Source organism: Sinohyriopsis cumingii, chromosome 10 (assembly GCF_028554795.1).
Source record: "Sinohyriopsis cumingii isolate HCF-2022 chromosome 10, ASM2855479v2, whole genome shotgun sequence".
In the NCBI taxonomy this organism is placed as follows: domain Eukaryota; kingdom Metazoa; phylum Mollusca; class Bivalvia; order Unionida; family Unionidae; genus Sinohyriopsis; species Sinohyriopsis cumingii.
The window spans coordinates 28,818,604-28,846,544 of record NC_142970.1 but is presented as its reverse complement, the minus strand read 5'-3'; the positions used below and the strand labels follow the sequence as shown (position 1 = coordinate 28,846,544).

Sequence of the window (27,941 nt, the reverse complement as noted above, 5' to 3'; positions counted from 1 at the left end):
GACACTCTAACCACTAGGCCACCACAGCGGTCAATGATTTTAAAGATATGATTTACTAACAAGATGTGATGCATGATGACAGTGGTTGTAGTATACGGTCAAATACCGCAGTGATAGGCACGACGCGGTAATAGGGCATCGTATTATCAATCGTATTCATTATTATCTGTAATTTCTGAGTTATGGGACGCGGTGGTAGCTTGACGCGGTAACAGGACGTCCTAGTCTCAATCGAATCAGCTTTTATCATTACCTTTGTTCCTGAGCTATGGGACTAGACATCCACATCCACGCCTAGGTCACGAAAACAATGACAAAATGACAACAATGACAAAATGTGTTTGCTTGGCTGTAAATTTCCTTCTCTGTTTGAAGTGTCTGGTTTAGGCTTTTGCCTAAATTTGGACATTGTTATTTTAATTTGCAATTTAACTTGTTTAAGTCGAAGTTTTGAAATTATGTACCCCGCAATATATTGCAAAACTTTACATTTATACCAAGACAGATTGTAATTTGCTGTAAAAATAGTTTGCTCATTTATAAAGCTTACCTAGAATGAACAATTCCAGCATAAAGTTTCTTAATCACAGTGTGTAGTTTTATGGAATTATTGTCTAACGTTGTGATTTAACTTGAAACAGGGCTATAACCCGTGGGATAAGTATGCTAGCGTCTCAATCGGATGATTATATCCCCATGAAATACTGTGTAATATCCAACTGGAATTTCAAAACCCTTATAAATGCCGTTGATAATACCTACTAATTTATATTTATGGTTCTGGCATCTTAATTACGGATATAAATGTTGACGCTTTTTTAGAGGACCTGTTAAAATGTATACAATGTAGCGTTACTGGAGACGATCCACTGGATCAGAGGGCATCTCAGAATTCTCTCTCTCTCTCTCTCTCTCTCTCCAAAGAATCTTGCAGACGCTGTTCACCTGTCAAAGAGCTACGGAATAATATGAAGAAAATGAAGAAAAAGAATATAATTGTTGGTAATAAAGTACCCACCATCAAATACGAACGTTGTTTTGTGAAGAAGAAAAAACTTCCCGAAAATTTGTTGCGATTTTTACATTAAAAAATAAAATAATGATAGTTCGTTTACTTTCTCTGGAGGCAATCTCTCACATATAAAATTAGGAGATGTCGCATGACTGGACTAAATGAAATAATGATCACATTGCTAAGCATTTGACATGCAAGGGACATTTGTTTATCACTGAATGTAAAATCACTTATTAGGATAACTGTGTTTGGTAAATTCTTGGCAAAGTATTTTTGTTATATTTTGCTTAATCGACATCGTTAATTTCATCAGCGTTAGTAATTTTCAGTTTCTTTTCTGAAAAGCGATTGGTTCGTGTCGATGCAATACACGTTGATACAGTCCTTTTTAAAAGAAAGTCTCTTTTCAGAAGAAAAGTGCAGTTTTCGTGTGGAATTACCTTATTTCAGAAAAAGAGCCCATAAACGTGGAAGAAAAATATTAATCTGCTTGAAAATGTGGAATTTTCATACAATGTAATTTCTGCACGAAAAGGTATTAATCTTCTGTAAGACCGGTGATTTATTTTCGTGAACATGGCGGACTCATCATAACAAGTTATTGATGAAAATCTTTTATGTTATATATATATATATATATATATATATATATATATATATATATATATATATATATATATATATATATATATATATATACCTCCAGGATGCACACGTTTAAAGTGAACGTAAGGCGATTACTTTCCTCCCAAGACAGTCACTTTCTTCGCGAAAAATTGCCTTCGTGAAGACTCACAAAGGCAATGACATGCACATTTGCTTAGTTGATTCTTTACTATTCACTGACATGATAAAATGGTGCAAGACTTTCCTTTATAGAGAAATGAAACTTGACACATATCGATAACTATATATCTGGAGTCCTTATTTTCAAGCTTGCGAGATATTTCTCATGGAAAAGGTTATAAATTCACACGAGACCACTACATACAAAGTGATAACCCCAGAGACATTCAAGGCGTCAACGTTTAAATGTCTTTGCAAATTATTACTTCGATCGTTTCAAAAGTTTACCAGGAGTTTGCACATAACAACAATGATAATATTTGGTTGAAAGCTGACGATGTATTCATGTTTTATATTCCCACAGAGTGATGTAGTTGCCGGAGTTTGTGTTATACAGTTGAAGACGCGCGTTCCTTTAAACCTCGACACAAACTCTGTCAGAATAATTCGCTACCGCTGTTTTGACCCCTGTGTCATGTAAACTTTAGTACATCGGGCTTCGTGGACTTGTAAATAAGTACTTTTCTCCATGTTTCATGTTTCCGCCAGCGTTCTTGTCAGTGCAGACGTCATAATCCAAGTCAAGCATCCCAATGTGAGAAAATGCAGCAGACAAGTAAATGGAATGAAGACATTTACTAACACGGATTTTCATTGAAATACTCAGGGTAGCACATACATGAAGAGTAACGACTAAACGTTGAGTATGTTGGGGAAATGTTAGATAAATGATTCATTATTATTATTATTATTATTATTATTTAGTGAATTTTGTTCACCTCTCCCTTTTCCCCGTTTGCATGGTCAACGATATGGTTAAACAACTTTTCAAAGAGTAAGAGAAATTACATTCATCAGGTTAAATGCTTTTTATTTTTGAGACTTTTTTCCCGGCCTTTATTTTAATTTGAAACAATATTGAAATTGAATGTTTAAGTGATGCTGTTATAGTTGTTAATTAGTGAAGTCTTTTTCTAGTTTTGTTATAATTTTGTTAAGAAATGGAAGTTAAGTATATTGTGTTTGATTTAGTGTGCGATCATTATTTATTATAAGTTGTGCTCGTTAAAATCGACAGCCATTATTCTGTTTGCAAAACAGGCCGTTTGTCCATCATTTCCTAGTTTTGGCTCAAATCCCGTTTTATTTTTTTTTGTTAGAAATATTAAAAAAAATATGTCCCCTCCTCATTTTGTTTTATGCCCGTTTTGTGTATAGTTGTTACGCGGTTGTCGAATGAAGACCTTTACTCTATAGCTTTCTAGAAATGACACTGAGATTGAGTTACTTAATGTAAGAATGGACCCAGTGTCTTAATTTCTCTTATCCATTTTGGAGGAGTATGCGAGTAATACACACGCACGATTGCACGTACGTAACATGATTAAAAAATGAGGGACAATAACAGTTTCCACACAGAACTTGTTAACACGCTATTGTTGGTCTCTTCAGTTTACTAAAATACTGTACAGAACTATAATAGTGTGATTACTGGGTCTATGTGATGTCTGCTGTAAATCTCTCTTGTAATAATAATATAATGATGACGCCATTACGACGATTGTAATGGTCAGTTATTTAGTATTTAAATTATACATTTATAGTATTTTTGTTTAGATGTTTGTCTACGTTTATATTATGCATTATTTTAATATTTATTTCACGTAAATGTACAAGGTTGTTTAGTATTTTAATATGAATATATCTATGCAAATTTAGTAATACACACGACGACAACCGCTACGACCATTGCAATTTTTTGACAGTTAAATTTAGAACAATAGGATAAGTATAATAAATTTAAAAGGAATTAATTTTTAAAGTAGTAAATATAATTAATTAAATTATTATTAACGTATTAATACTTGCACACTGCAAATGTAGATGTTATTTCATATTTTAATATAATTAGATATGTTTAATATTTTTGTGTAGATGTGTAATAATGTTTATATCACTTATTTCCACAGCCGACGAGTCCCCCTTGTACACCTCAATTGTCGTCTGCAAAGACAAGATAGTCGTCCTAGACGACATGGCGGATGAAGTCCGGATCCATCGACTCGAAGACGTAAAATTCCTGGCCACGTCAGGCAGACTGGAGTCATCGCCACGTGACATGTGTCTCATGGACGCCATGACAATTTGTGTCCTTCATGACGACGGTCTGATAAAAATGATGTCCATTGATTATACAGACATGTCACCTGTTATTAAAACGACCAGGAGTTTACGTTTACAGGGAGTATTGGATGGATATGATGGTGTTGTCAGATTCAAGGATAATCTTGTTGTCACTGGTGAAAAACAAGACAGGATGTACTGGTGCATCGTGTCACTTGATGACGGATATGTTGAGACGATTCACCAGATTTGTAAAGGGGACAGATGGAGTTCCTTGAGGGGATGGAGTAGGAGTAGAGTGACAACAAAAGACAACATTATTTATATCTCGTGTCATGCTGGTCTTTTATCCCCTGATAATGGCGTCTATGGATTCGACATTTTGAATCCCAGTAAATGTAAATATACATACAAACATCAACGTCTACAATACCTGACATCAATCGTTGTAAATGAAGACGGGAATATTTTCGTATGTAATGGATTCCGTGATTCCTGTATTCATCAACTTACAGCTTCATGTCAACTTGTTGCCATTTTCACACAGGGAATTCCACGGATTATCCAAGCCATATTCTGGGACGATGGACGTCTGTATACCACATGCAGGTGGAGTAGTGACATTACTGTATTCCAACCCGTGTATCAAGGTAATTCATATTTCTTATATTGTATTGAAATACATTTTTTCAATCACTTCGTAAATAAAATTACAATCTTCATTTATTGACAATTCTCAAAGATTTCATTTTAAATTTAGAAAGCAAAATTTAAATGACATTTTCGTCATGCAGAGCTGTCATGCTGACATGAAGTTAAATATAAATAAATAGTATTTGTTGTTATAAAATTTATATTAAGTTCACTTTAATACTCTTAAGTGATATACATTTATGTATACTATTTATTTATAATACATTCATTCATATGTAAATAAAAATAACACAGTTTTGGTAGACAAAATTTATCAACTGCTGAAGGACGACATTTTGTATCTAGTTTATCCACCAGATGTCGCTTTCTTTCCTAGCGCGTGCCATTCAGTCTGGCTTAATCTGGATTACAAAGATGGCCGTTGATGTCTTCACTTGTTCTGTAAACGGTCTTTCTTGACACGCTTTTAGAATCATTTACCAAGAATATTCATTTATATTGTTTAACCATGCTTACATGTTAACAATGTCTACAAATGCTTCCTTATTTTAAAAACGAATTCATATTTATTTATATTTTCTATTGATCAAATTTTCGTAATTGGAAATTTTTAGCACAACAACTGTCAGTGAACAAAACTGTTTTTAAAACACAGCGGAAGATGTTGCCAACAATCAGACAGCTACTCACTGTCCTTTCCGGGTTTCCGTTCGCAAGAAAAACTTCCAAAATTATGAATGCTTAGTTTTAATATTTCTAACATCATTTGTAACAAGAATTGAGCAAAAAGGAAAAAAAAAGTGGATTTGTATGAGCATGTACTAAAAGAATAAAATTCCCAAAGTTACGAAAACAAAAGAAATTATTTGTCTAAGATGGCGAACAATATGTCATTTGTCTGGTAAAATATGGACTCGACCACTTACGTATTAGGCCTTATTAGTAAGGAAGATCCTGTGTAGTGCTATGATGATGTCAGGGAGGTTTTAAATTTGAAATTAATGAATGGAATGAGCAAATTTTGTACATTTTTTTCTAAGACTATGACGTTTATTCTGCCCCTTCCCCTTTTTATTCAATGAAATGTGTAGTTGGATATAGAGGGAAATCATCTATACTTTTTAAACTTTTTCATCTTGTTACATTTTTGTCTAAAATAATCTGTTTCTGTGTGCATTGAAAATTGTGAAATAATAATTGACACTGTACTCGTGTCACATTACATAAGGAAAACGTAAGCTTCTAATTACCCAAAAACATTGCAATATGTTACTGGGGCAATTTAGTTTTCTGATGCGAAACATATATTGTTTAATTTTCATAAAGGACAAGAATAATTGTATTCAAGCTAGATGACAGCATTGTTTGTTACCCTTCACCCCAAACTGGACAACTATCATAATAATGCTGTGTGGTGGCAAAAAAAATGTTTGAAAATGTGGGGAATAACTTTATGTAAATAAAATAAACCTAAACGAAATACAGCAGCAGAAGAGGCGAATCAGACATTTTGTCCAAACGTCATTTGGTTTAATTAATACCTTCTGCACTCAGCGGATCCAGCATCGTCAGCGCCTGGTAAAAAAAAACGACGTCGTCGTCGGGGGGTAAATCGAACGTCATTTAGTTTAATTAATACTTTCTGCGCGCCGATCCCAGTGTCGTCAGCGTCCGGTAAAAAAGCGCGACGACCGCGTTGATGTCATCGCCCCTTCTGCTGCTAAGTGGCTATTTACAATGATCTTACAAACAGAGTGATCACTAACTCCTCCTCTTGTAGATCAGTTAGGTTATTTGACTGATCGGTAAGTCTGAAATTAATTCTTGTTAAAAACCGATTATGGCATCGCATATAGACCGGATTAATTGGACTCTCAACGATTAAAAATCCCGGAGGGGCTGTTGGTGAAAATGAATAAAGGATATACCCTTGTTGAGCCTGATTTGATTGCTTGGTATTCACCTGGTAACTCCATTCGATAACATCACACACTAGATTGATTGCTATCACAGACGTAATATTTACGTTGTATGGAGCAATATGCCTACCATCATCTCCGTTATCGTGTCTGAGGATAGTTGATGGGGCGAGAAAATCATTAAGAGATTTTCTTAGTTCTGGTGCGTTGTATCCTGGAAACTTGAAAATCGGGTAAATCGGCTTCTGTGATATTATACTCGGTTAGGAATTTTTGTTTATTATCATCGCTGTTAGCAGATGTTGTCTTAACGATTCGTTCATTAATATATTCCATGTCTGATATAAGTTGATTTAACACCTCAACGTGTTTTCGTGCTTTTGTTTTCCGTAGCTGTTCTAGTTGTGATTGGTAATTACGATTAATCTCGGCAAACGCACCAGTGATATCATTTAAACTAACTGTGACCACGGCGGACGATTCAGGAGTTTCCTTATACGGAAAATACCATTGCATGGTATTCCTGTCTTGAAATATAAACCTGCTGGGTAATAACGTGTTTTTTATAATAGACAAATCATCTCGATAACTGGGATTAATTTCATGATACGATTGCGCATTCGTGTGCAAGTCCGCGGAGATTTCATGAGGTGGATTCTTAGGCCATCCTAGCATGGTTCTTATTGAACTGTTATAAATATCAACCATATACCCCGGTGTGCTTATTTCAATCGTCGACGATAACGTCGGTTCATGAACCGTAATAGCGATTTTTGATTCTTTTCCTGTGATCGATTTTATCCTGCGTTGAAATTCTTTATTGATTTGTTCTATTTGGTATGACCCAGTTGGTATTGTAACCTCCTTCCAGTCTGGGGTTCCATCGGGTTTATTTGTCCATGCAAAAACCAGCGAGTTATTAGGTTGTTGTCCGTTAAATGCGTCCGCTCGGATATTAGGCCAACTGTGATATACTCGCAATTTTGTCAGTGCTATTTCCTTTACTGGAACCGATGATGGGAAGTTCACACTGAATTCGGGTTTCGTTGACGTTATGGATATCATACTTGTTTGTACCGGAGTGGTGTTCTCCGCGATCCGTTGAAGTAATTGAAACCCTTCGGGGTTCAGCGACATTATTATTATTCGCTGTTTTTAGTGTTTAATTTCAACACCGAATATTAACAACCTGCTTGTTTTCAGGAGAATTTTTAAGCCCATTGAAGTGGTTTCAGCGACGTGGTTTCCGGCTTCCAGTTGAAAATTTTCGATTTTTGACATCGCGGAGCCATACAACTGGACCATCGTGGAGAATTCAACATCGGATATGAACGAATTATCAATCGACAACGAGATCAACCCGGATAATTTCGAGTACGCGTCGGATACTATTTGATGTTTTACTGTATACTCGTTGAGTTTTTTCTGAGAACACGATGATATCTTTCTAGTGATTGCGTTGGCGACTCCAGCAATTGTTGTCGCCGCGGAGATAGTGATTGGAACAGCGATCGGGGCCATCATGGTCACCGTGGATAAAATGACACCGGTACCAGCTACTATACCGGACACCGAGTACACGGCCACGTCGATGGCGGTTATTTTTCGGCGGTATTTTTTTATTTTTGCGCGGTATTGTTCGGAAAGCGTTTTCAAGTTCGCGGAGAACTCTTTTACGGTGTCGAATCGATATTGATGTGACGTTGGTGATACCTCTGATTCAATTACCTTGGTGGTCATTTTTATTTTAAAAGAACTATTGTTTTCAATTACTTACTTAGATCCACTACAAATTCCACATACCATGTAATGTTTGTCCTAAATAGACCGCTATCAACGGCTCTAATTATAAACCGTTCGGTTGCATTTTTGTCAACGATTGTTGATATTGTGTTGTTAAACCCGGATGAACTCGACGATGATATACTGAACTGCATCGCTGAAATCAATGTCAATCGATAAATGCCCTTAACAGTTGCGGTGATATTTACTGTATTATGCGTAGGAGTCCAATCGAATGATCCGTGTTGAACCGTGTATACGCTATTGCCGATGCTCCCATGAGGTGTTTTCATTTTTTCGAGTTGCTCTGTCATTCTCGGTAGTCTGTCTTTAATCTCTGCAATATCAGTTTTGACTGTTTTTATTTCCTGTCCATGTGTGTCCATACTAGTCCTGATCGCTGTAATATCAGTTTTGACTGTTTTTATTTCCTGTCCATGTGTGCCCATCGATGCAACACTAACGCCGATTGTTTCTATTCTCCGTCCATGCGCGTCTACATTATTTATGATCGATGCAACACTAACGCCGATTGTTTCTATTCTCCGTCCATGCGCGTCTACATTATTTATGATCGATGCAACACTAACGCCGATTGTTTCTATTCTCCGTCCATGCGCGTCTACATTATTTATGATCGCTGCAACATCAGTTTCGATTGTTTTTATTTCCTGTCCATTCGCGTCTATATTCCTTTTGTTCGCTGCAACATCAGTTTTGATTGTTTTTATTTCCTGTCCATTCGCGTCTATATTCCTTTTGTTCGCTACAACATCAGTTTTGATTGTTTCTATTCTCCGTCCATTCGCGTCTATACTTTTTTTGTTCGCTGCAACATCAGTTTTGATCGTTCCTATTTCCTGTCCATTCGCGTCTATACTTTTTTGTTCGCTGCAACATCAGTTTTGATCGTTCCTATTTCCTGTCCATTCGCGTCTATACTTTTTTTGTTCGCTGCAACATCAGTTTTGATCGTTCCTATTTCCTGTCCATTCGCGTCTATACTTTTTTTGTTCGCTGCAACATCAGTTTTGATTGTTCTTATTTCCCCTCCATACGCGTCTATACTTTTTTTGTTCGCTGCAACATCAGTTTTGATTGTTTTTATTTCCCCTCTATACGCGTCTATACTTTTTTTGTTCGCTGCAATATCAGTTTTGATCGTTCTTATTTCCCCTGTATGCGCGTCTACATTATTCTTGTTCGCTTCAACATCAGTTTTGATTGTTTTTATTTCCTGTCCATACGCAGTGATATCATTTATAGTTGTTGTAATCTCATCCAGCTTGGTATTTTTTTTACCAAAGAATTTATCAAAGTTGTCATCGATCCTGTTAACATTTTTTCGTAACGTGTAAAATTGGCCCGACAGCGTTGTAAACTCCGAAATAGTATTTATTATCCCTGCAATATTCGGTTCGGTTACCGTCGGGGTCCCAAAAAAACTAGCGGTAGTGAGTTGTATATCGGTGACAGATTTTTTCACCTCGGTGACAGATTTTTTCACCTGCGCGTCAAGTTCGGTCGTCACTCTATCTAACCTTATAAAACCGTCTTGGATTAATGTTACCCTATCCGTTATCGTCAAGATGGATTCACCCGGTTTGAGTCGTCCGTCGCTGCAATACAGCGCGAAAGCGTTCTCGGCGGCATCACGCTGTCGTATTAAAACATCGTCGAGTGACACATTACTGGATTTTAATTTACCCTGGCGGTCTTGAAATACAACTATTTCGCCCGGGTCAACACTGGTTAGGTTCAATGTTTCAGCGATTTCATCCTCGATTAGTTTTTTATGTCATCGGTGGCGGGCGTTTCCGTGGATTCTTTCAGCGCCGAAATAGGTCGTCCCCAAATATCAATCATCGTTATTGTAAAAAAAAACAGTGTTCTTAATTAACCCGCCGGGCCTCTACGACCCCACTAGTGTATTCGTTTACAACCACATGAGGTGGTTTCCGCGATGATGAAATCGCCGCGAGTACGTTCAATACCTCCCGGCCACATATCGGTGGGTCACTTAATTGCTGTGTTGGCAGCGTGGAATAAAAAACCGGGGCTGAACACGCCCGGATATACCGCATGAACTCGTTCGGCGGGGCTAACCCGTATGAATCAAAATAGACGATCGCACGCGGATCAATCGCGTACGCAACCCAATGAGTTCCCGCTCCGGAGGATTTATCGAGGTTAATTATGCCGGTTTCAATATTCCTTGGTGCCGCCGGTAATTGATCCCTCATAAAAACACCTCTGAAGTTTTTTATCGCTAACACGTCGGCGGCATCTATTAAATCAAAATTAGACATAGGAGTCATAGACTCTTGCGTTAATAAACGGTTCCCGGTAGTCTTAGACCCTTTCCCGAATACCATGAATACGGGGTTCCCGGTAGTCTTAGACCCTTTCCGGCCACGGCTCGTCCTTGTTTCTTTTTTTTATAGCCTCTTCCGGTTGCCTTTTTCAATGCCATCCCCGCCGCGGTACCAACGGCCCCCAACGCCGCCGCCTTAGCCACTGCTGGTGCGGCCGCGGCAATCAACGCTGGAATCGCAGCTAACAGCGGAAATATCCCACCGGTCTTTTCCATGTTTTTAATCGCTGCGGATGAAAAATCTATTTGAATACCCTTTTTATTTTTCATTGCATCATTGAAATGTTTTATTTGACGCGCCGTCAACGATATCTTATGATTACCACCTGCCATCTGCGACGGCTTCAGCGTTATTGTGGTCCCGCATTGTTTAGCCGACTTTGATCGTATTTTTTTGACTTGACCATCAGTTAGTGTAACGCCGACAACACTATACGACATTTTATTGTAAACGCGTTTGTGTTTTCAATTACATGTTTTCCACTGGCGCATCAACGATTCTCATTCGTCCACCAACACCTTCTAGCAGCATTGATTTATCGCTGAGAATGACAGCAACCGCTCTATAATCGGCACCACACGGGGCTATACGAGCTCGGAAGTGTATATCAACGACGGATTGTCTCGTTAAATCAAGATGTTCCAACGAAAAATAATAAATCGGATACAGGTTTTTAAAATCAAGTTGTGATATTTGCAAACCAGTGTCGACGTTTTGATCACGACCCATATATGACAGCAATCGATGATACACACGTGCAATATGGTTGTCACCGTAATTAAGCTGTATATCCTGGATGGTTCCTGTTGTCCGTTTATTCTCAGCGAAACATCCCTGACTCCTAATTGATCAAATATCATATGGCTGCGTTCTTGATTACCCAATCGATTCCTATTCTGTAGCGCTATAAATATATGACGTGGGGCCGAAACGCCTTGTTTTGATGCCAAGTGCCATGTAAATGTATCAGCAACATTATCCTCTTTAGCATCAGTTGTTACCGCTAGCCAACTCAACAACGATTTCCCCCCCGTCCATAAATGATAACAATCGTGCCTCCGTGGTAACTGATGGAGTCAACACCGGCATCCACAATGCTGTTTTAGTTAAAACGACTTTACCGTTATCGACGCCAGCAGCACGCCATATTGCATTGTTATCATCGCCCGTTCGCGCTAGCACGATTGTATGCTTAGCCCCATAGATAACTTTTCTGACATTTCTATAAAATCCGAATATGTGATGGAGTGGAATCGCGCATGAAAACTGTCGGCGTGGTCCTTGCAACATCCCTACTCGTGTTGCGAATCCTAGATTAAAATTATCGTTAGTACTTTTTATAACAGTGAAATCAGCGCCTGGTTTTGCTCTGCGATCTGGATTGGCTGCTTCGGCCTGGTCAACTGCGGTATTTTCTTTCGTCAGCACGTTAATGTACTGAAGATGATCAGCGTTATTAGTGGTATCCTTTGCGAACATCATTGATGGGCCCGCCGATCTTGTATAATCATCCGAGTATCTCGCTAACCCAATTATCGTTGTTGCAACATCAACCTCGCTTTCTATTGATTCAATTTCTCGCCCGTCAATAAGATATCTGGCGCTCTCAAATAACGCCATGATACCGTTGTTGACGAAGCCAACTCGAACACGATGGTCATCTGCGTATGGTGTATTAGCGGCAACATTTGTCACGAGTTCTCCCTCAATTTCGATAAACGCTTCACACGGCAAAAAGTATTTACTGGTATCTTGGACTTGAAGTTCAATTCGCGATCGTAGGTCGGCTTGTGGTGGTTGATAGGAATAATATTGACAATCACGGACGGAATCATCCTTATCCACTGGGGCATCCATATCAAACGCCGGATCGGCTCTTCGTTTAAACATTTTTATTATTATTCATGTTGGTGTTTTCAATTGCGAAACTCTTTGAGTGGAAAATCTACGATTTTCATCAACGTCGTTTTCGTCGTAAATTCTTTGAATTTTGTTTAAGGCCACTTCCCGCTATCGCGTTCATGATAGCGCTGGTTGTTGCATCGGTGGATGACTGAGCCGCCAACGACGGGGTCGTCATCAATGACTGAGCCGCCAATGACTCTAGTTTTTCTTCCACGGCGTTATTTATTACTTTACTGACATTTGCAGGCATCATTGTCGTTGATGGCATCACCGGTGGTTTCTGTTTTCTTTTTCTCACCAACGATGCTAGTTTATCTCGTGCAGCAGAAAACGCCCTTCCGGCAACATCTCCAATAGCACTAATACCTCTATCACGAATAACATCAATAGCCTTCATTCCTAATTGTTTGGCTAACGGCGCTACTTTTGGAGCCATTCTTGTAAATAACCCCGCAATGGTATTACCGAGACCATCTCCATAGTACGCGCGGTAAACAGGCAATCGCGAGTTTACCACGTAGACGAGTACTGGTTTATCATGGTTGTAGTGTATGATCGTCTTATTATTATCATGTTAATGTTTTCCAATTAGTGATTGTGATCACCAGTGATTGATCAATCGCTGTGATGACCGTGGTCATCAAAACCATCCACGAGTTCGTTTATGAGCATTCGATATATATCAATACCCATTACGCCGCCGGCAAATAGCCGCCTGCAAATATCAGCGGCTTCATTAATAATTTCTCTGGAATTATTTCTGGCTCGTTTCCCTCCGATAAGTACTTCTAACCGTGATATATCACTGAGAACATTACCAGGACAAGTAACACTAGCGTTTCCAACTAAGCCGCTGCCTAAATATCCATCTCCAGTTGTTTCTTTAGTTGTGTCCCATTTACCAAGAAATCCAGTTGACTTTTCTTTATCCACTCTACTCAATACCATCTCTTTAAAATCCTCGAAATCATTGCGGATATTTTTTGTGATTTTAAATTTGTCACGTTTTGCCAGGTATACTTTTTTATCCAATTCTTGTCATTTTTTATATACTCTTTATACATTTTGTTTACAGCGTTTTCTCTTAGATCAGGTGAAAAATTCAGCGCGGTGAATTTAGCTAATTCAGTGACATCTAAACTTTTAATTTTATTGTATACATCGTGTGTAAATATACTTTGTGGTGAATACATTTTTTTTATAGTAACGTCTCCTTCCTCTTCTTCAGTATCACCTTGTCGTCGTAGTTCTTCTAGTACTCGTTCTTTTTGTCGTTGTTGCTGTCCAGTAGTTGTTATATCCACGGGAAGTGTTTCCAGAGACTTTTTTGTTTGTTCGGTCTCTGCTGCTATCTTTTTAAGTACAGGAAGAAGAGGCACTTCTCGTCGCTCGCCCTCCTTAGGAATATCTCCATATATTGCTCGTTCTGTTGCCGCTGTAACATCCTTAGTCGCTTTAGTTACCGGGGCAAATAACTGTTCACTTCCAACAGCAAAATCAGTTTGCATTTGTTGCCGCGTTTGAAGTTTCTCTCTCACTCTGTCTCGTAACGGTATAAACTTTTTAAGCGCTGCTAGTCTTTCACGTGCTAATCTCGTTGTAAGTGATTCACCTACCATTTATTATAAATAAAATTCTTCTAATTTTATAATACAAACCCCCAACACGTCATTGCAATTAAGTACTAAGTTATTTAATAATGTACTACCAGGTCAAAGTATCCATCAACGACAAAGTCAAACTATACGACGCAATCCGGGAATGCTTCAAAAATAATCACGGGGAGGGTTTTAAACTAGTGGTTGCTGAACACGGTGATGATAGATTCTTGCTAACACCACAGCAATATCAGCAACTACGTGAAAACGGCGGTGTCGCAGTAATTATCTGCGACCACGAACAGTTAATTCAGTAAGCACATAGTTGTATAGGAAAATCCAGATTGATAAGAATTCTTAGAGGAGAAAATCCTATGTAGAAATATACCTGCACACGTATATGACTTCGCTGATGGCAAAAAAAAAATTTTGTTTTAACGTTTTATTTTTTTTTTACTTGTACACACAAGTAACTTCAATGAGTATAATCGGTGATTTCAATTGAGAGAGTTCTCTCCTCCGCAGCGTCTTCGTCTAGAATCTTCCTGATGTTTTTAATTTTATTAGAGATTTCTCGACGCCGTTCAAAAGCCTCTCCGAGTTTTCGTCGTATTTTTTCAACGGTAGTAAACAATCCAATAAATGCATTTACGTCATTGCCATACAGGTTTTCATTGATCGTATATTGTAATCGCTTTATAAAAGAATACTCACGTGGTATATCGACCTTTCTTTGATTGCTCGTTAATAATTTCATAATCGGACAATATTTTTTGGTTATCAAGCTTATCAGATAATACAATTCCTTGATTTATTAATTTTGAAATTTCAGTTAAAATGTTATTGATGTCTTTGATATTCATATTCTTATAAACATCTTTATTTCTAATATAAAAAAAAAATGTTTTACAAAATGAACTCTAGGCACAGTTAACATCTTTACTGCCTAGAGAAAAGAAATATGTGCGTGATTATGGACTCGTATAACATAAAGTTGCCACCGCATCTTCGTGTTAACAGAGAGCATTATGATTGGACGGCACATACATAAAAGACCCGTTTGGCAACCCCGCTGGCGCCCTATGACGTCAGAGAGGCCCATCGGTTACTTAATTAAGGACATTCATCAACAACACATCTTGGAACCCCTTGGGCGCCTTCGCATCCATCTGAGCCCAAGGGAACCCCAAAACATACATCTCCGGGAGGGAGGCCTAGGGTGACAAACGTCATCGTAGACCGCCCAGAAGATATGCTTGGGGGGACATCACTACATGTACTTAATTAAGGATGGATATATTTACAATGAAATGATTGATGGATGATGGGACGGCACAAGGCAGCACAAACATAAAACGGCGGGGCGGAACTCTACGGCCAATTCAACCAATCAAAAGCAACCCAATTAAATTAACCCGGTTGCATGATTGTGAACAAAAGACAACCACACGCCCGGGTCAAGAGCGTGGGTTAGTTTCGATTAGTTGAATTGGCTTTCGAAAGCCCCAGGCTTATAACGAGTCATCTTATATATAAGGTGACTAGTACAACCGCGTCGGTCACAAGGTGTGTTATTGTATTTCGTTAAATTACTTAAAGACGCCATCAATAGCGTTTAAACAACACTAAATACTTCGATGAAACATAAAACAGAATATTACAGTTGTTTGTAAAGACAATTTATTCCATCAGTTTTCTTCCGGAACAGGCAATTTATTAATTGTAATAGACTGTAGCGTTCACACTGTCGGTAACTTCGTCACTCGGTGATATACCATCACGAGTTATCCCCCTTTGATGTTATATATGAAAATCGAATTCTGTGCCCAGTCTTTTTTGAGATCGCTGTTTGATATACTCGTTCTGCAACAAATCGTACCGAGGCTCTACAAGTGTCGAAATATTTTCCTGCCTCATTCATCGACTGAAATATTTTTTCCTCGTGCGTTGATGTATCAAACGATTTGACCCCCCTTGCTTGCTTTGAGAACTTACCAGTTTGGCCTTTTTTATTATTTTGACTAGGTGTAACAGCTCTTAGATTACATAGTCTGTTATTTTGAGGGCATCCATCAATGTGATCAATAACGAGACCGTCCTCGATTGGTCCGTTAAACGCTTCATAGATTATTCTATGAACGTAATAGCTTTTTTTCCCGGCACCAAATGTCAAATACCCGTGATTATTTACGGTACCAACTGGTTTTTTTAGTCTACGGTTTTGAACAACACCGTCGCGAGATGCCTCGTAATTAACAAGCACATGATGCGGCTGAAATTCTTGGTCCATTTGTATAATAATACTACTTGTCTAATTCATTATTTGGTTTAATTATAAACCTTTCAATGTAGTCCTGAGGAGTTTTGATGATTTTGTCCTTGATGGAGTCAGCGGTGGGGTCAATGACGGCGTTTTTTATTCGCTTGTCGTAATAACGTTTTAACTCTCTGTATCGCTTTCCGCCACAATTGATACACAACTGCGATTTTCCTCTTACACCAACGTGGCAAACCAAGCACGGGAGGGGGCCAAGAGAACCATTACGAACGCTTTGTAAATGATACCCGCAGAATTCACCTCTACATGATTTATTGCACGGGGTTGTCGACCCAATCATCAACCATTTGCAGTGATTCATTATACTATATTCTTTCATTTAAATACTTGTTTTAATTATATGGAGGAGGAGTTCAAGAAATTAGCAGCAATTAAGCCCTGGAAAAATATTAAATTCAATCTCGATAGAGCCCTCAAGGGCGCACCAAAAGCGTTAATAAACGATAGAACCCTGTTAAATAAAATCTGTGATTGTATCAATGAATTCAAGCGTGATGGTGCATCTCATAGTTGGTCAACATTTCGAATTGATGGCGTTGTTGATGCTACCATGAACGACAAACGCGCAGCAACGATAATATCACAACTTGACGGTAAAAAGTATTTTTTCAGAGTAAAATTCATTGTCCGGGTGGAATCAGGTAATTGGATCACACGTGATAAATTTGAACCAGTTCTCAGCGACAAGAAAACAGTTATTGTTAGCCGCGACTCCAAGCCGGGGATGTTAACCGGAATTGACAAACCATACTATGAACGAGCGTATCCTGAAACAGCAGTTGTTTATGGAATATACCCGTTAAATAAGAAACCTGATATCGGAAAACTAGCGCCGATGAACAGTCAACGGGGATAAATTGTATAGCAGAACGAATAATAGAGCATTTTACAAATGCATGTCGAGGAAACAAATTGACTGATCTACGGCGTAGCAAAATCAACCAGTGGGAGGAGACAGTGCGCAAGCGTGGAGCAACCATCAGCGACATAGCGAGATTAGAAACGTCGTTGAGATTTCCAATAACCATTACAACGATAACCGGTGAAGTATTATACGAAGCAAAGTACAAATCAAAGGGAGCCCCAATCAAAATTATTGATCATAACGAACACGCGTGGACGCCCGCGATCACAGTATTTCCACGGGATAGAACAGTAAAGTATATCCCGGGGGAATTCCTGGGAGAACAATTCTCCAAGGACGGTTTTCTCGCGGAGAGGAAACTATTTGATGCTATTGCCTGCTTGTGCAAAAACGACCCTGTATCAGTGTGGTTACTTCGCAGCGCTGAAAACGATGCGGATACCTTTGATCAGTTTGTAAGACCAAACGGTGAATTATATCGCACTGAAGCGTTTCACAACAAGATGAAAAAAACCGCCATGGAATTTGAAGAGCATGATGAACAACTGCTAACAAATTGTTTTACGATTCCATCGGTTGCGGCTCATGTTGCAGCAAGGAAAAATGCGTGGAGCCCAACGCGCAAGGAATTTCTACCGGATGTACAATCCAGTTGTTTGGAATACTATCACGGTGGACTATGGAACACTGAATACAACCGCGACGCTATGATTTCCGTTGATATGGTTGCCTGTTATCCAGCGAGTTTTCTCGGGTATGGATCCGCCGCTGAGTACTTTAAACGATTTGGACACCCCAGACATGAAATGACTCGTGTTGCTATTAATGGACCACTGCCTGATTTTGATTTAACCGGATTCGCTCGCATAGTATCATTTGAATTCGCGGCAGGACTTCATCGCTGTTGCTATATTTGGATCGGTAGACACATGTCTGAAAAGAAGTGGCTGCCAATAGCGCTGCTACGGTATATGATTGATTGTAAAATGCTAGTTTCGTTGATTGTCAGTGACGCGATTATATCATATCGAGCGCAGACTGAAGTCTGGTTACCAGAGCCGGAGCGTCTAGATAGCATAATTGACGAGTCCAGAAAACACATTGATGCCAACGAGGAATATATCATCGAATGGTCCAAAAAGATATTCAACCAACGAAACAGAGAGGCAACAGATCTCGGTAGAAGAATAATTGGTAAGTTCACACAAGGTGGAAAAAACTGCGATTACAAACGATATTGCTCACGGCTGATTATAGATGACGCAGAATATGATTTTGTAATCAAGGACGCAGTGGCGAAAAATAAATACGTGAACTGTAAAACAGCTTTCTTGTCCAATGGAACAAGGTTGGGTACAGTTGTTACTTACAGCGATGGAGACAGCCCAGCATACCCGCATTTGAGGGCATCTATGCTGGGTTACGCCGCTATCAATTTATTCTCGATGATAAATAGATTTCCCGACACCGCGGTTAGAGTTGCGATTGATTCATTTTATATTGACGTAAAATATAAGGAAAACATAGCCGAGTTTACTAGTCCGGACGAGAGTTGGGGCACATGGAGAATTAAAAATGAAATACGACGCGATTATTCCCCGTCAGCAGATGTCACCGTTGAGAACAACTACTTACGCGGTAATTATCTATCAGAATGGTCTAATGCACCACCGTGTTCTGATCCAATTTGTAGACATAAAACAGTTTATTTAAGCGGCTGTGGCGGGTCGGGAAAAACGACTCGGGCAATTGAATTATTTCGAACGCGGGAAAGTATAATCGTGCTTACACCAACCCATAGACTAGCGCGAGAGATAAAACAACGAAATGTTGACGCCGTTACTTATCACAGCTTTTTTCGATACAGCGGCGGTGAGTGGACTCCTGATCGAATGGGTGAAAAATTTATTCCTGAGGTTATCATCTGGGATGAGATATGTACTGTTTCGTTAGATGTTTTACAAATGTTTCTTGAGTGGTTGCTGCGCGCGAATACAGCGGTGATAATGTGCGGAGATCATGGCCAACCACCACCATTTGTCGGCGAGGGCCCACATGATTGGTTAAAGGGTTTTGTGGACTATTATAAAGAAACCGATACTGATTACCGAGCACTTGATGAACAACTGCGCGAGGTTAAAAAATTAATCAGATTACAGCCGGATAGAATTCAATGTGAAATAATCCACGAGGTGATTCCGGAAACGCCGTTAAATGAATTCTGGGAAACATGGAGACCAAACGATTTGATTGTAGCGAGTAGAAAGATAGTCAGAGACACACTTCAGCGGAAGTTGTTTACGTTGCATAAGGAAAAGTTTCCAACGCGCCCAGTGCCGTTATGCTATAGACCCGCGGACACACGGCGGCAGAACATTGAAGTTGAAATCCCGGGCCCGACAGCGTCAGGGACAAAAAAACAAGTTCTCGTGCTGAATGATATCGTGCTCGTTGATATCAGCGTCGTCGAGGACGCGCTACGTGCTGATAAATCCCCGTGGACGCTAGGATACGCAACAACAATACATTCCTCGCAGGGACTAACCATCACGGACACAATTGTTTGGATGGTTGATAATCGCATCGAATGGTCAAATCTAGTCTATCTTGCAGTGTCCCGAGTACGGAGGATAAATCAGCTTCGAAGAATTGTTATTGACGAAGCCACCGACGAAGCCGGCGACAAAGTCACCAACGACATCATCGATGCAAGCATCATCGATAGAAAACTCTCGGGTTACCGCCAACAGGATAAAAAAAAACAGCGGCGTTTTGATATTGATGCCGAATTAATAATTGCGTTACGACAACAACAGAATAATCACTGCGCGAGTTGTAATTGTGTAATGCGCTGGCGTTATTCGGATAAAGACGCCCGCCAATTTACCGTGGACAGGATCGATAACAGTCTCGGTCATGTCAAAACAATGTGAGGTTGACCTGTCTTGAGTGCAATAGACGCAACGGCGCTAGTTAAGACCACGCGGGGGTAATTGAGTATCGTCAGGTATCACTTGTAGTTGCTCGCGTGTAAACCCCCGCTGCGGGGCAGTTGAATCCAGTCTATAGATCGGTGGTCTATTAGTTGATCGTGTTATCGTTGATATGTTATGTGTGGTAACACTCCAGATAGGATCAGTAGCTCTTTTTTTACCGCCTTCAAGCTCTCCTGGTTCATATAGATATCTAACAGTGACATCGCCGAGAATCGGCTTGGAAACGCTATCTATTTTTGATCTTCCGGGTATATACTTTTTTTTAATCGCGTCGCTGGGCTTCATGTTGATTGCTCGGGTAATCTCGTTATTTAACGCGTCAATTACGCCTGGCAACCTTTTGACCCATTCACGAGATCGTTTTTCTTGGATGAATTCCTTCGCGTATTGATATCCAAATAACCGTTCAGCAAGAGTCCGATTGAATCGTTCAACAATTGCCTGATCACGATGTAGCGCAGTATGACCTCGTCGTACCGCGACGCTATGATGTTTCAGCGTTGATAAAACAGCGCCGCGAAATTCACTACCAGGATCAACTTGTAATAGATTTGGCCAGCGCAGAGGACCTCTTCGATAAATCCGCTCAAATGCATCGGCCACTTCAGTTGCTGACTTTGTTTTTAACGGCTCCGCTTGTTTGTATCGACTCGCAACATCAACTACGGTTAGCGCGTATTTGTAACCGTTGTCATGCGGCAGAAATAGTATATCAGCCTGATGAACTTCATTAGGTACGCTGACATCAAAGCGCGAGAAGTTGATTTGTTTAGGCGGTGGTAGATAAATTTGCCATATAGCCTGTTTGGATAACCAATTAGCCGCAGTGGCCTTTGTTGCCTTTGCAGCGCTTGCAAGCTTACCAATTGCGGCCTTCCCCTTCCAGTATCCTCTCGGAGAATAATAGATGGATTCCATGTTGTTATTAATTACCAGCGCCCATCATTAATTTACCTTTCATAGCCGATTTTACCAACCATGAGGCCAATTTTTCTTTGAATGATTTATCAGGAATAGCATTTAACGCGTGAATTAATTTTACGTCCGCGATATGACGCTGTTGCAGATCGCTACTTTTGTAGTAAGCAACATCATGAGCATGACACGCCTTATCGATAGCGTTTATTGGATACTCACCGGGTTTGGGCTGATTTTGATCATCGAGTCTGATATCTAATCGTGTTCCGGGGCCACAGTAACTATATCCTGGGAGGTGCTTTTCTCCTGGATACTTTGCCCACGGTGTTCCGGGGAGTTTTGATAACTTGGCTGCAATATCACCTCCTCGCTTTTTTTTAAAACATCCCCAGGTTTAATAGAAATAAATCTAAATTTCTTTATACCGCATTCTACACACTTACCAGTAAGTGCTGATCTGTTATTTCTTGTTGTAACGGTTGTCATATCATTTGTGCCAGTACGCACTCTACACTTCACACAATATAGATCCATAATTTATGTATAGAGATATGAATATAATTGATTTTTCGGCGACTAAAACAAGAGAACCAGTTAAGCATGTTGCAGCGTTACCAAACTCGATCCGGATGATTATCATCGGACCATCTGGATCCGGCAAGACGCAATTACTACTTAATTTAATAATGAGATGGATGAAGTGGGATAAGTTGTATTTAATCGCCCCTAGCGTAGATGATCAACGATGCTACGAGGTTTTAAACGATTTCAACGATAATGCATCAACGATCACTGAAAAAAATGTTATTGAGTTTATTACAGATATCAATGATGCACCAGGTATTGATGATATTGATGGCGACGTTAACAATCTAGTCGTGTACGATGATGTTATGTTAGACAATCAAAAAAACCCAGCTAGAATATTTTCCAGAGGCAGGCATAAAAACACTGACGTGATATATGTCACTCAACGATACACTCAGATTCCAAAAGTAATCAGAGATAACTGTAATATTCTTGCTGTGTTCAACGGCGTTGATACACACACGCTACGAAATATTTGACAGACATGGTGCGGCGGTGACATGGACTTTAATGTTTTTCGAAACTTTTTTAGTCATGCTCAGTCGACCCCACATGGATTTGTAACGATAAATTTACATGATCCTCGGACACGATATCGTATCGGACTTGACCAAATATTCGGTTAAATTGTAAATAATTTTCATTGTAAATAGCCACTTAGCAGCAGAAGGGGCGATGACATCAACGCGGTCGTCGCGCTTTTTTACCGGACGCTGACGACACTGGGATCGGCGCGCAGAAAGTATTAATTAAACTAAATGACGTTCGATTTACCCCCCGACGACGACGTCGTTTTTTTTTTACCAGGCGCTGACGATGCTGGATCCGCTGAGTGCAGAAGGTATTAATTAAACCAAATGACGTTTGGACAAAATGTCCGATTCGCCCCTTCTGCTGCTAATGCTGCAAAATCAAGTCCGATTTTGATTAAGGTGATTTTTGTGAATTGGGTTTGAGGCAAGTAATCTCAAATCATGTTGAGGAAGACACTAAAGCAATTTGAAAACATACACAATGACACACACACACTCATTAGGTTGAATATTAGGTCATATTATTAATGAAAGTCACGTATAATTGGAATGTGCACAGGATAACCGTGCTAGAGACAACTATGGTCAGGTTCGAAATTTGGAATTGATGCATGAAATTAGTAATTTTGTTCAGTTTTTATATGATGTTTTTCTGGTTTTGTTTGTGCGTTTGTTTTAATTAAATCTGTAGCTGGGTATAAAGCTATATGAATATATATATATATATATATATATATATATATATATATATATATAGAGAGAGAGAGAGAGAGAGAGAGAGAGAGAGAGAGAGAGAGAGAGAGAGGGAGAGAGAGAGAGAAATCATATTTTTTAAACTTTATCAACCTAGATACAAGTGAAATTTTTGTATTATCCCCCTCCCTCCACTTAAGTGAGAGAACCATCATATAAATTTGCAGTGGGGTGGCGAAAACAGATATGAAGGAAAAGGAAGAAAGAAAAGAATATCCACCCACCCAACTGTATAGATTTTATTTACAGATATATTAAGTTTGATAATGTGAGGACTAATTTTATGAAAATAAAACAAACTTAATTAAATGAAATATTGTAAAGTTAAGTCTGACTGCTATTAAGTTGATTTGTATTACATGTAATTGGTGTTGAGCCCAATAGTCTCAAATGATGTTGGTTCTAAATGAATGTTGAGCTGATCTGACAACTGGTATAACCACCATGGCAGCCATTTGAAATTTTTTGTTGTCATTACAGTTGCTGAACAGCTAGTCGTGTATGCATATATAGATGGTGTTTTCATCAAATCACGACATTGACTTGATCCTTAATGGAAATATTATCAGTAATGCATCCTGTTGTTTGCCACAGTGGCTTTTTATTTTAAAATCGTGTCATTGCTCAGAAATATCACGAGATGACCTCAACACTCAGAAGTTGACCCTTTGCCTCATAGCATCTCTTGCTGTTTAGGCTGTTGATAATCAGCTGCCAAAGGGACACAGTGCTGTGAGCAACACCTGTTAACTAAATGACACAGTGTAGGGCATGTTAAATTCAACATGGGTTTTATCCGATTCAGTTTACCTTTTTGATATAAGAACATCCGATCCGTGTAGGTGTATAATTGTTTCCACAGGATAAAATTTATATGCATTAAATTCTTGAGAAAACTCCTTCACCTTCAAATCAGTAAATTTGTGCTACCAACTGAAGCTGACATTTCACAGATCCATTGTGTTTTACTGCATCACTGTCATTAGGATTTGATAATTCTATCTTAATCTCCAACTTGTTGATGCCTGAATTCATATTTCTGATCATCCAGACTCACCAAAGTGCTGAATAAAATACACAGGCTCCATTTTGGAGAGTGTGAAATCCAACCCAACTACATTGAATAGCAGATTATGACTATATCATAAATAACAACCTTTTGATGTAATATAATGGTCATTTACCTACAGAGCTTTAGTGGGGCTCTAGTTGGCCTAGAGTTCGATATCACTCACCTTTATAGATCACTGACATTTCTCCTCTCAACTGCATGGGTTTGAGTCTCAACTCAGCCATTATGCGAATGTGAGAAAGCTACCAGTAGCTTCCTGTGGGTTGTTGGTTCTTTCCAGGGTTTTGGATTCTTCTTGCATGTCATGTATTTAAAAATGACATTAAACCCACAAGACTACAAACCAAAACCATTCCTACAGTTTTGATTGAGGGTACATTTCCCCAAATTTGGTGCTATGAAAATGGAAAATAAATTCTTGATGTTTATTTTAGGTGTCGAAACAGCTTCCATGCAGTTGTAGTAAAGGGTGTCAAAAGGGCATTTATGTGAATCAGATGGAAGCATCAAATAGATCTACCATGAGAATGTAGAAGATGAGTCCAAAAGTGCTCATATGGGGTGAAGGGTTATACATAAGAAATGGTCTTGCCTTGAATTGCTTGAATTTATTTTCAGCCATTAGAGAATAAGCCTCAGCACTGGACTCATTTAAAAAAAATTCTAGGCTAATTTACAGGCTACATTTATATCAGAGCCGAAATAATCTTGAGTTAAAACTGCTTTTAAGCTGTTACTTAAATGGAGAATTTAATATCAGGATTGTAAGAACGATGAAGCATTTTTTCCTCAAACAACATGCTTTTTCCTCACAAGGTTTGACACAGAGCAGCTTTATTTTCAAATACATTCATCTGGTACACGAGCAATGTGCCCTGCCCATCTAACTTGGGCCCTTTCCAGCAGAGTGAAGATAGATGGGATGCCAACCCTCATGAGAAATTTGGTATCAGGAGTTTTGTGTTACCACCTTATCCACATAATCTTTCGGAGCTCCTGTGCAACTGAGGTGTCAGGAATGACTGCTATAGACAGTCTCCATCTTATTGGCATACAGAAGGGTTGCAAGCACTGCAGCATGGTACATGTATACGTTCAGTTTGGTGGTAAGACTGATTTCTCTGTGGTCCCACATATTCCCACGTAGTCTCCCTAACGATGAGCTGACTGTGGTATTCTGCTGTTGACCTCCGTGTCAATGTTGACTGCGTGTGAGAGGATGCTGTCCAGACACATGAAGCTGTTAATGGCCTGGAGAGCTTTTGGCCATTCACTGGGATGCTTGGTTCAAAATATGGCTTCACATGGGCAGGTTGGTACATGGTCTTATTTGTTGCTGATTGTGAGGCTTTAGTTGTCGCGTGCCTCAGCAATCCTGTCCATGTAGGTCTGCATGTTTTCTTTTGAGCTGGCATTGAGGGTGCAGTCCTCAGCAAATAGAATTTTCCTGAGGAATGTTCCATTCACATTCGTGACTGCATGAAGTTGCCTGGGATTAGAACTTACCATCAGTCCTGTATCTGATAGGGATTCCATTACACTGTTTTGGAACACATCTGCTAGCATGGTAGAGACCGGTATGCTGAGAGTGTGTGTGCCAATGCAACCTTGTTTGATGCCGTTTGTGACTGGGAAGGCATCTGAGAGTTTGCCATCGTCCATTATGTGGGCCACCATGCTATCCTGGAAATGATTAATGACCGTGATGAACTTGTAAGGGCGGCCAGATTTTGCCATAATTTTCCAAAGTCCATCTCCGCTGACTATTCAATGCTTTGGTTTTTGTGTATGCAACAGATTTTGCAAGCATCGTCCCTATCTCCTTGTTGTTCTCAACAAACCAGTCCACGTTTTTGCATGCAGTTTGTCCCAGGTGTATGCATAGGGCTGTGGAGTACACGGCGTCTCTGAGGGAGGCCCATTTCTACAGTTGACTGACCAGTCTGCAAGTTTTCTAGTTTGCTATCCATAATCCTAGAGAAGCTTTTGGCAATTGAGCTATTTTCAGCTTCAAGATGTTAATTCTGTTTCCACTCTTTTTACATTGGTAACGTTTCTTGGGCTGAACATGAAGGTTGAATTTGGACACAATTAGCTTATGGTTCATCAAACAATCAGCACCACACAAAATAGGTGTATACTGTATTCAGTTCTGATCTATGGTATAGTTTATTGTTAACTTAGTGCATGCATACAAGAAGTGATTTTATTTGCACTGCAAGAGAATAACAATAAACTTTATATTTACACATTTGATAATTTCCTATTTAAATGTTAGTGTTCTACTTTCTTGAATGATTGTTGTAAAATTTTATTCCAGGCCCAGTCATTCCTATGGAGATTCTTCGTATGGATGATAAATCCCTTATGCTGTACAAAGAGGCTTTGCGCGATGGAAAGGAGAAGGTTTTTAACATTCGAGTAATGGTGGTTGGGCAGTATGGTGTTGGAAAGACAACATTGACAAAGCACCTCCTTGGGCAGAAAGTTGATATATCAGAGAGGAAAAGCACCGAGGGAATCGAAGTACACAAACATTGTTGCAAAATCGATATGGACACTGGTGAATGGATAGTACAGGATGAAGGTAGGCCATCATTATCCCCGAGCTTTACAATAAAAAACAGGAAATGTGCTATTCTTTCTTTCCAAACGTGCATGAGTAATGATGCATAATTTCTATAATTCCTCCATTATTGTTCAGATAGTCATTACACTTTGGATATTGCTGAGGTAAGTTGTCTGATTTCTGCCTTCCATTGTCCATCTGTCCGTTAGCAGAAGTTCGCTTTATCTGCTCCTCCTGAACTACGTGGAAGATTGCCATGATCCTTGACATTACATATGCATCTCAAGTTCTAGTTGATCCTAAATGAATCTGGTGCTCCATAGTAATATAGAATGGTTACCATAGCAGCCCTCTTGAAACAATATTGGTCTAGCTACATTTTCTAAATGGATAGTCACATCAATTTAGGATTTTCACTGCAAGACTTATTATGATGTCTAACTGGTCCTAAACGAAAAGTGCACCATTTAGTATCCCATCTTGAAAATATTATTATTTCTACTACATCTAAACAAATCGCAGGGGTTTTCACCTAAGAATTCTTATGGTTTATAATTGGTCTTGATAAAAGTAATGCTAAATTATTACACCATATGACCACTATGCCATGCATTATTATTACTACTACTACATGATCAAAGGTCATATTAACATTGGGGTTTCCATAGATAACTTATTACTGATGTCTAGTTGGTTCTAAATGAAAATTTTAGATGTCAATGTACAGTATGGCCATCATAGTAGACAACTTGAATATATCGTTATTGCTACTCCACCAGATGACTCATTATGATATCTAGTCCTGACTGAAAATAGTTGAAATTCCTTATCTCAAATATGGATGCCGCAATCACAATTTTCACTAGCAGCTTTTCAATGGTGGTTTGTCCTAATTTAAAATGGTGCCGATCTTGCATCCAATATGGCTGCCACACTTTTTAATTTGAAAATCCTTTCACTCAAGAATATCAGAGCTGGACTCAACATTCAGAAATGACGATGAATAAATGGTCTTATCTTTTATCCTGGAAATGCTCTTTCGACAAGGGAACAACAGACTCACGGATATAATTTATCTTTGAACAGCGTGTGTGTATGTGTTATGCAGTTTAGATTGTTAACATAGTTTTAACAATTTTTCAGTCATATTG

At 39.2% G+C, this 27,941-nt stretch overlaps 1 protein-coding gene across 1 annotated transcript in view; it reads left to right on the top strand.

The window, feature by feature from the left end:
- The first annotated feature begins 4,051 nt into the window (after positions 1-4,051).
- LOC149789817 (uncharacterized) overlaps positions 4,052-27,941 on the top strand; it is an 89,539-nt gene continuing 65,649 nt past the window's right edge. Inside the window, exons 1-2 of the mRNA XM_089973361.1 lie at positions 4,052-4,575; positions 26,542-26,808. Coding sequence (XP_089829487.1) covers positions 4,119-4,575; positions 26,542-26,808 — 724 coding nt within the window. The 5' untranslated portion in view covers positions 4,052-4,118. The remainder of the gene's footprint in view (positions 4,576-26,541; positions 26,809-27,941) is intronic.